The following is a 9,742-nucleotide window of genomic DNA, read 5'->3' as shown; positions in this document are numbered from 1 at the left end:
TACAAGGGTTTCGCAAGTGTTCTTGTTAAACACGTCTATACAAATTTAAATCATCAACTTATGCGGCATGCGCGCAATGCAGATTCGCTTACAGTAGGTTGTGCACAGACTAATTCTATCAGTTAAATTTTAACGAGTTATTGCAATGTTGACCACGTAAATGCTTCTAACGATATCTTTTAGGAGCAAAAACCTACGTAGCATGCGCGACAGACGAAAAGATAGGTGCATTTCGTCCTCCAGTCAGTACGAAAATTCGAAACAAGAGAGTTCAGCTCTAGTGAGTGGGCACAGATCTAAAACAAACCAGAAATAACTAATAACTAACAAAGCGATTTTCGAACGCCATTTATGACTTCATACTAACTTTGGGTAGAGTTAAAGTCAGTATAGACTAAGTTAGGAAGCGCATTGTAAAACAATGGGTCTTGTTTTCCATTGTCCTACGCTTGTGACGTCATAGTCGCTAACATTTTGAATCTCACAGTGTAGCTTTTAACATTCATTGTTACTAGAATTGAATGTGAATGAACTTAATTTATTTTCGCGTGGCCAGAAAACGATAGTCGTTATAACATGGGTGTTTATACACCTCGTGCCAGCTTAGGAGTTACTATGTATTGTCGTTAAGTGTCTTCCCCAAGGACACATACGCCCACAATGGTAGCAGCGACGAGTCTTGGACCCATTACCTCTGGGATACAAGGCAGGCACCCTAACCACTTATCCACGGCGCCGGACATATTTTATCCTAAATGTTGAGATTTTTCAAGAACCAAGCCCTCTCTCGCGGGAAAATGTCTTTCTACCATCGTTATATGTTGTCACAACAATAAATTAATACAAATTAAAAGCTATTGACTATAGTGGTTGGCCTAAACTGATGCATAAAACAATAGGAAGCTCTAAATCTCTTGGTGTATTTAAACAGATACCCCCCAAAAAACGCTCCTAATACATATTATTTGAATGAATAAATGAATGTAACTTACTTTATCCTCGCGTGGCCGGAAAACGACAGTCGTTATAACACGGGTGTGCACCTCGCGCCAGCTTACGAGTTACCAAGTATCTTGTGATTATTTTTTTGGGATTTTTTTTCATTTTTATGTATGGCTGATAATTCGGACAACCCATCAGTGACTACTGAGTTGGAGCAATTGCCGTTAAGTGTCTCCTGCTCAAGGACACATACGCCCACAATGGTAGCAGCGACGAGCCTTGAACCATATATATATATATATATGTTAGAATATTTCTCATGCAGTTCAATTTTAATTGTCTCATAATACAAGAGATCACACAGATCTAATGCATGAGCACGGTATAAGCTAATTAGCATAGTATTAATTACCCCTATCATTACAATGGTCGACTGAGATCGTTCAAAAACAAATCAAAAGTAACCAACAAAGCGGGTTTCAGGGTTTCAGTCGCCATTGGTGACTGTGGGGCAGTAGATAGAATGAATTTAATTGGTGTATTATAACTCATTAAATTTAAGACGTATAAGGATTAAAAGTTTGGTAAAGGATAGGTGTAAATACGCTTTGTACAACTTCTGTACCATGTGTTGACATGTAAACTTACACTAGTTAACCTTGTCGTCGCTTAAAGACGTTTATTTTTGTGAATTTGGATAAACCGTAATCTCACAGTATTATAGGTAATGTTAGAAGTTAATATTATTCATACTGTGGCGGCTGCATAATGATTTATTGCGAGCGGTAAACTAAAAGAGCGAAGAAACGAGAGACGCGGTGTTTTGTTTATACCGAAGATAACGATAAGAAAAAGGCACTCGTCTACGCTTCGGTGCACACACGCTAATTGTGCAGTTTTAAATCTGAAAATTTAGTCTAAAAATTATAAATATATATTACGATTTGATTTCAATCAACAGATTAAAGAAAGTGCTAGAATTGAGAATTAAGATAAGTGCGGAAAAAATCGTCCTATCAGCAACAACAACAAAGCCAAGACAAGAAAAAGCCAAGAACAACTGTTCGACAAAAAAGGATCTATATGGTTCACTACCGTGGACCACTACCGTGCTTAATTAGTTTTGTAAAAACATGAGATGTAAACATGAGGAAAATAGCCACGAGGCAATGTGGCTTTAATTTGGAACAAAATCTCGTTTTTAAGATATAAATATATAAACTTTACATGGCAAACAAACTACAGCAAAGTGGGTTATTTCAATAGGTAATTAATAATAGTGAGATGCTATAATTTTGAATGCTTCCAAACATAGTACAGCTGATAAAATTTTATAGTTTTTGTGTGAACAATTAAACCATCGTATACTTACGTATAATACTCTTAAGTATACGATGATTAAACTAGTTTCACAGCTTTATAACAAAACTTGAATATTTCGTATACAGTTTGATTTTGTCTGAAAAAAACTGAGACATAATCATGAGAAAAATAGACACGGGTCAGTATGACTGTTATTTGTTGGAAAAGACAACAAAAAGTATCGTTTTAAAGTTATAGCCTATATATATATAGTTTACCTACCAATTTTCATACAACAGTATAATGTATGTAACATGGTAAAAACTATAGCAATGGGGCAAGGAAAAACGTGTTTAAACTTGATTTTCAAAGCGTATATAGTGTTATTTCGTGTTATCGATTAAGTGTCCCGTCTTCCCACTGTACTATAGTTTAGGAACTAGAAACGGTCAAAGCATTGTCGTCTTTTTTATTTCAGCGTTAAATTCGCACCGTTAACATGCATTTTTTGCAGAAGCTGTTTCGTTGATTGAAACTTCGGTGGCATATCTTTGGACCACGCTCGTTGGCATACCAATTTGATTTAAGTATCCCAACTCTCCCCATTCTCGGTTGAAGGTTTAAAAATATATCATTGAACCAAACGTCCTAAAAGCTATAAACACGATTTCCTTTAAAATATACGCATTATACCTTTGTTACACGGTATAAATATTAGCACAAATGCAATATTTTGCATACATACTGTGATTTTTTGCATCCGACTCCGCTGGTTTCTTTTATACATCATTCTTCAAACATATAGCTTCTTTAATATTACTCTTAACCAAAGAGGTCGCGACGTCGCTTGTAGCGAATTAAATCTCTATATATCTAGTTACATACAAAACACTATACTGTTGTATTTCGAAACAATGGCCCTTGGTATTATGTTTACACCCATAGTCAGTTGATTAAACAGTTGTGTAGGATATGCTCTTTCAAAGTTCGAATAAAGATTATGTTAGTATACCGAAGATATTTTGTTCCCATATTGAGCTGGAACATCAATAGTCAGGCAAACTAAGTGGCATCGGTTTTAGTAACCTTATATAGAGAGAAGTGCAGTGTAGCAAGAGAAAAATGTAATGATGATTATTTACAGTTTCTCTCGGATTAAGAAACAAAACATAAATGTCGGTTTTGCATGAGGCAGTTGCATGTGGCGACACCCAGCGATTAGGTGACCTTTTACAACAAACCAGAGTCGAAATTAACGAACAGGACTTCGACTGGGATGGTAGAACACCTCTGTTTTGGGCTGTGATTATTGGGAATGTACAATGTGCCCGGATGCTACTACAGGTCTAATGTTAAATACAGATATTGACAAAATAAGTTATACATCGAGTATACGATTGCTTACAGTGTTCGTTGCAGGCAGGAGCTAATCCAACCATTTTAAACAACGACTATAAATCTGTAGCTCACTTTGCTGCAGAAAATGGGAGATACGATTTACTGAAAATGGTCGTAGATTATGGGTGTGACGTTACAGTGGTGGATAAGTAAGCGATAATCTCTTACAGTAATTTGTACCCTTTTTTATTGTTTTCATACATATATAAATTTAAAGTGGCTTAACGCAAACTTCAATTGTTCACACTGTACCCCGGTCGTTTGGTTATATAGTTAGCTATTTATATGCGTCGCAAGTCTCAATTGTTGTTTAAATTCGTTGTCCTGTTAAAGACAAACTGTATACCATGTTCGAGTTATTGCATTTCTATTTGCATTCGTGACATGACTGGTGGAAATATAAATTAGGAAAACTTGAAAAATATAGGTTAGGAAAATTTGAAAAGTATAAGCTAGGAAAACTTAAAAACAGTTGGAAATATAAGTTAGGAAAACGTGAAAACGGAATAAACAGTATATAATGTTTGTAGCTCTGGTTCAATGGACTATCTGTACACCAACTATTAAATATGGCTTTTAATGCTACCCAAATAACATTTTTAACAGACTACAGTCTAAAATGTCTGTTGAAATTTAACAATCATTTACAGTTCTTTTAAAATATTATTTAGATTCGGAGATTCAGCAATAGATTACGCTCTCGTCTACGGCCATCTTGAATGCGCGGATCTTCTAAGTCAAGTATTGCGTGGAGAACTGAGGTATAAGTTGTATAAATAGTCGGGTGGGGGAAGTCGGGGCACTTTGGCAGACGAGACTTTTTAAAAATTTTTTACGAACCCTCATTTGATCATAATCAGGAAAATAATGTTACAGAATGGTTCGACGATATTATCACGACTTTATATAACGCGTGTCAAAGCCGATTACTGTTTTTAATATTAAAAAATAAAGAAGGGTGGGGGAAGATGGGACACCTTTGCGATATATTTTCTCGCCCTATTTGGTAGTAAACAAAGAACATTCCAAGAATTATAAAACTATATTCTCACGAATCCCATAGACCATTGTTAATTGTTTAAAACACGATCAGGATATTTGGGTGTTTAGGGCTTAAGGTGACCCATCTTTAACGATTTTTTAATGACTAAAAAGGATATTATTTAGATGCTCCTTATGAATAAACCATTTCTTACAGTTTATTTTTGTATCATAAAAATTATTATATAAACTGTGCCATGTAGCCTATATATAAAGAATCAGCGGGGGTAAATATAGAATAAATGAGGGTTGCAATGAGCATAAAAATACCGATTTAAACTTGTATATAAAGTTTATATGAAAAGGAAACTATAGCACAGCCAATTAAACTTGTTACACTACATAGTTGCAGAATAATATTATTATTATACGGTTATACCTCTGGGCTAGAGACAGGCGAGCATACCACTTTGCCACGGCGCCGCGGATACATTGCCCAATATTTTCAAAATCAAAATATATGACGGGTTTTGGGTGCAATTCTGTTTAAACACAAATTTTGATTTTTCGTTGGCATGTCCCTTCAGTTTCTCATTTTACACAAGCGTCCTAAAATTTTTAATTTGCCGTTTGGTATACTTAATACTGGGAACACTCATTTTGCTTTATTTTTTTTTAAAAAAGACGAGTGAACAAAGCACCCGCGTGCCTTGTATATATATTTAGATTTTTGTGGTATAGGCGGAAGTTCGAGCCTAGCGATTGGTTGGAACCGACGCACCACGTGACGAAAGACGCGCACCAGGACATACGAAGAAGGTTGGTTGCTATGGCAACAAGAACAAACCTTCATCCACATGATATACACAAGAAGAAAAACAAACTGCTGCTTCGACGTGGTCACAGCGATGTGGGGAATTAAAATAAAAAAGTGTGTTGGAACAATCATGTGAAAATCATAATAAATATATAAACAACACAGGAAACCAGATAAATATCAAAATTCAATTTATTTTCACAGAAACATTTCTGTAATTGGTTTGTTACATTCGTGTTCAAATTGTAATTAAGTTTTACATACAGAAAAATGGTAACTCGCCTATACAAACAAATTGCTGCATTTTTCATTCACAGCTTACAAACTTTTGAAGTTTTTCTAGCGATTTAATATATTCTTGATTTTCAACGGCTGTTGCAAGGTTTTCCAAGTCAGCAGCAAACTCATTACCTATTCCTCTGTCTTCCAAATATGTGAGCAACATGCTGTATAACTCCTGTAATAAATATATGAATCAAGTATGTGGCATATACAGTTGAAGATTTCTAATACTTTTATATCTTCAAGTGAATGTATTTATAATCTGGGCGCATTATTAGCACTAGGCAGTAAGAGACAAAACGTTTAAAATAATATGTAGTTTAGTCATATTTCCAATGCAGCTTAAACAATGATGCTGCCTTTATAAAATTACAAACCGAATCAATATTTTCAGTTTCTATTGTGTAAGTTGACTCTTTGATTTCATCTTTATATATAGTAAGTGACCGGATACTGAATATGTTCTCTGTTAAAATAAAAAGAATTTACTATTTCAGGATTTTTTATTAGAAGTTAAAATTTTGGAAAACTCATGAGGACGTTCAGAGGAATCATAATATTAGGCTACACTAAAAGTTGTATTTAACAAGCTGACTATTTTTATATATATTATTCTCTTGTGGAAAAGTCCCAACACATTTGAACCCCCTTATACATGCTAGTATAATTGTAGCTGTGTAACACTGTTACTTTCAAAAATAAACACCAACACTAAAAGTTGAGTAACCATTAATCCCTGGTTTAAATAACCCAATAGATATTTTATATAAATACCTGGTTCTGATTCTTCGTATTTATCATTCTCAGGATCCGGAAAATAACAATCAAACAAAATAACATTCGTTGATGATGGTTTCTTTATTAGAACCGAGAAATCAGGTTGTGCAATTATTTCACCCTGATCAAAAATATCAATTCAGAAATGGTTACATAGCACCAACTTTCCCAATTTTGTGGGGACTTTACAACTTCTTTATTAAAATGTAAAAACTTAAATATATAAATTAAAGCTTGACGTATACTGTTAGAAATACTAATCAAACTGTAATAAGAATAAAACATTATTTTTTTTCGTTTTAAACCATACACACACTGCCGCCACTGGTTGAGACAAAAACGACTAAATATGTTTAAAAAAAGATATCAAAATGATGTTTACAAAGAGTGTTCATGAATCAAAATATCAAAGATTGTATTTACTAAACTAATAAACAGACAGCAATCAATGTCAAAATTAGAGTGTTATGGTGTGCCTTTAAAAAAATTGAGTCAGTTAAAAAGTGTAACTAATACTAAACACAACATAAACAATTTACAATGGCAATTGATTCCTTAAAACAAACTGCTATATTAAAAAGTGTGTAAAATAATTAATAAACATGATACAATCAGTTTGTTTAAATACCTGCTCATCAGGATCGTCAGAGTGGAGTGGTGGTACAGAAGCATTTACATTAAAACTCACTTCGATTCTAAAGAAAAAATACATATATTGTATACTACTAAATAGTTAATATTAATTACTATTTACTAACAAAACTTTTAATGAAGAATCATGGATGAAAACAAAAAGACAGAATCTAACAACAGAATACCAGTTGACCAGTTGTTAAAAAAGGCTTAAGGATAAAACAGATGTAAAAACAAAATGAAATCATTGGTTATCTCATGGTATATGAATGTGAAAACATTAATTTAAATCCAATCCAGTGTTTTAAAAACTCTGCAGTTCTTACAAGATATCTGAGGCTATTTTAAATGAAAGTTAGAAATTTGTAATTAATCAAGGTGTTTTTCAACATTAAAATAACCTATACAAGATTAAAAGAACTGGTATCTGGTATGACTAATCTATACTTACTCATCTCCTCTAAGATTCTTGACAACTTTACATTCAGCTCCATCTAACTCAGTTTTCCATCCCTCTATTTGAGGAACAGACAAACGCTTTTGTTTTTCTTGCGCGATTTCTTCATTTAGAATTGCACTCAGTGTCTTGTCACCTGTGTCAGCATTAATATATAAGACAAATGTTTTAAAAATATTATAGACACCGAGTGGCAGCCACGTTTTCATTTTGCAACCAGAGTGAATAAGGTTTAAAGCTTAATTAATATCTGATTGTATTTCAAGATGTACGAATAAACAGACATGTAAATTAACAATACACCGCTTCACAGTTAAACTTTTCCGGCAACTTTATACCAAAAACCCATGGTTTCTGTTGTTTAAGTAAGTGTTAGTTAGAGTTTGGTTCCCACTTAGTACTGTATTTGAACTGTACGCTACACAGATACTGACTAAACAATGCTTTCAAAAAACAAGATTTTTACAAAATAAGCTTTATTTTGCCAAACTCTGGAGTCTGGACGTGTAAACCAAACCTGTTATAACCAGTCTGAACATTATTAGCAATGATTTTAAGTGAAATTTAATGATAATGTCTACAGAAGTTTGGCCTGTAATAGCTTTCCCTCTTCAAATCCTTCTTTAAACAAACATGAAGCGGATCATTACTAAGACACAGAAAATTCTCTCCAGATATTTCAAAGATGAATTTAAAAGACTTTACTGGTTTTTGGTTATTGAATTTATGTTTATTGCTGGTTTTATTGTGTTATTTTGACATATCTTTTGCTTTTGTTTTATTTCTTCATGATGCAAAAAATTTACTAATCATACATAAATAGTAAATACTAAATATGATTTGTAAATTTGGCTTTGAGATACTAATCAAGTTTGCAATACAATATATTTACATATATTATATATATTTCATAAAAGAAGATTTATTATGTCATGAAAAAAAAACTGAACAAACTTCCTAAATCAAATTATCCCAATCGACAATGTCCCTTGTCCACTTAAATGCCAGATTATGATAAAAATATAAGATAAAGTTATTTGTTGCTTCAGAATATATGAATAAACAACTTATTCCACATGAAACCTGTTTTGGAAAGTAAAGGTTTGGGATTTACACAGTGGCTATCCACTGCAGGCAGTTTTTAAATAATTTGGCATAAAAACAGGCACTTTTTACACTGCTCCGGTAAATGACTGATTTAGTAATAAGAAACAAAAAAATAGTTTATTGTGTTACTCAACTGTAGAATTAAATAAGCATTATATACATACCTTCACTATGGTAGCTACCACATCCACAAGTTGTATGAGGCCAAGATTGATTCGTTGAGTTTAAATTTAGCATTCTTGATGATGTTGGACCAAGTGACCAAAAAGTGCGACCTGTATTCTGCCCCATGACAGTCATCATGTTGCAACGGGTAATTGATAACCTTGACAGGCTAGAAAGAGTAAGTGCAGAAGAATCCGTTCTAGCAAATGTAACATTAATTAAGAAAAAATTGTCAAATAAATATGTCAAAGAAATATTCGTCAATGTATGTCAAAACATTGCTATAAGTATATACTGTGTGGCAGGGGTGTATCCAGGAATTCAAAAAGGGGGGTCCACAAGTTTTTGCTTAGAAAATCAACGCGTATAAAACATAACGTGCTCGATAAAAACACAACCCTGACCAACATAAATAATAACGCACATAATAGGAAACACATAAGATTGGTTTTAAACTACAACAATGTAACTGCTTTACTATTTTTTATGCTTTACTGCTGGGTCGGCAGTCAATAGTCATAAATTACCCTGTTCAGCCTATGGAAGTCCATTCTAGGGTATATACACATATTGAATCGAAAAAAATAACTTTAATACATTTTACAAGAAATGTTTATGACAAAAACACTACAAAATAGACAATATATATTAGTCAACAATACTGAAAGCAAATTCATTACCTGCTCGTTAAGTTGCCCAACTTACTGCACTGTCTCATTGTCATTTGGATTCCCTTTGTCAATGCTGATGCCATTATCAATTCCAATATGACACCTTTTACAGGTAAATTATTTTTTCAGTTCAGGTAGCAGATATTAAACTAAGAATCATATTAAAAAGAGACAAAGCATTGTTATAATGTATATAAAGAAAATTAATAT

The 9,742-nt window shown here is 33.2% G+C and overlaps 2 protein-coding genes across 2 annotated transcripts; one reads left to right on the top strand and one right to left on the bottom strand.

Moving 5' to 3' along the window:
- The first annotated feature begins 2,568 nt into the window (after positions 1-2,568).
- LOC149728148 (ankyrin repeat domain-containing protein 66-like) lies at positions 2,569-5,920 on the top strand. Its single transcript, XM_089888261.1, has 4 exons — positions 2,569-3,588; positions 3,664-3,791; positions 4,314-4,403; positions 5,365-5,920. Exons 1-4 carry the CDS (start codon positions 3,418-3,420, stop codon positions 5,543-5,545), a joined length of 570 nt encoding a protein of 189 aa, XP_089744387.1. The 5' UTR covers positions 2,569-3,417; the 3' UTR covers positions 5,546-5,920.
- Positions 5,615-9,702, bottom strand: LOC149728147 (complement component 1 Q subcomponent-binding protein, mitochondrial-like). Its single transcript, XM_089888258.1, has 7 exons — positions 9,542-9,702; positions 8,861-9,060; positions 7,584-7,725; positions 7,128-7,194; positions 6,497-6,620; positions 6,100-6,188; positions 5,615-5,897 (listed from the first exon to the last, which is right to left on the bottom strand). The coding sequence occupies exons 1-7, from the start codon at positions 9,613-9,615 to the stop codon at positions 5,748-5,750; spliced, it is 846 nt and encodes a 281-aa protein (XP_089744384.1). The 5' UTR covers positions 9,616-9,702; the 3' UTR covers positions 5,615-5,747.
- Positions 9,703-9,742: the final 40 nt, after the last annotated feature.

This window comes from Ciona robusta, chromosome 11, assembly GCF_009617815.1.
Source record: "Ciona robusta chromosome 11, ASM961781v2".
NCBI classification, from domain to species: Eukaryota; Metazoa; Chordata; class Ascidiacea; order Phlebobranchia; family Cionidae; genus Ciona; species Ciona robusta.
The sequence above is the reverse complement of the archived record's forward strand: the minus strand, read 5'-3'. Positions and strand labels throughout refer to the sequence as shown.

Excerpts from the sequence above, each read along its gene's own strand:
- LOC149728148 (XM_089888261.1), top strand. The coding sequence starts at position 3,418 with ATGTCGGTTTTGCATGAGGCAGTTGCATGTGGCGACACCCAGCGATTA. Across the intron at positions 3,589-3,663 it reads GTGCCCGGATGCTACTACAG|GCAGGAGCTAATCCAACCAT; the intron begins GTCTAATGTTAA and ends TGTTCGTTGCAG. Across the intron at positions 4,404-5,364 it reads GTATTGCGTGGAGAACTGAG|GCGGAAGTTCGAGCCTAGCG; the intron begins GTATAAGTTGTA and ends TTTGTGGTATAG.
- LOC149728147 (XM_089888258.1), bottom strand. The coding sequence starts at position 9,615 with ATGGCATCAGCATTGACAAAGGGAATCCAAATGACAATGAGACAGTGC. Across the intron at positions 7,195-7,583 it reads AAGAATCTTAGAGGAGATGA|AATCGAAGTGAGTTTTAATG; the intron begins GTAAGTATAGAT and ends TTTTTTCTTTAG. Across the intron at positions 5,898-6,099 it reads AAACTGAAAATATTGATTCG|GAGTTATACAGCATGTTGCT; the intron begins GTTTGTAATTTT and ends TATTTATTACAG.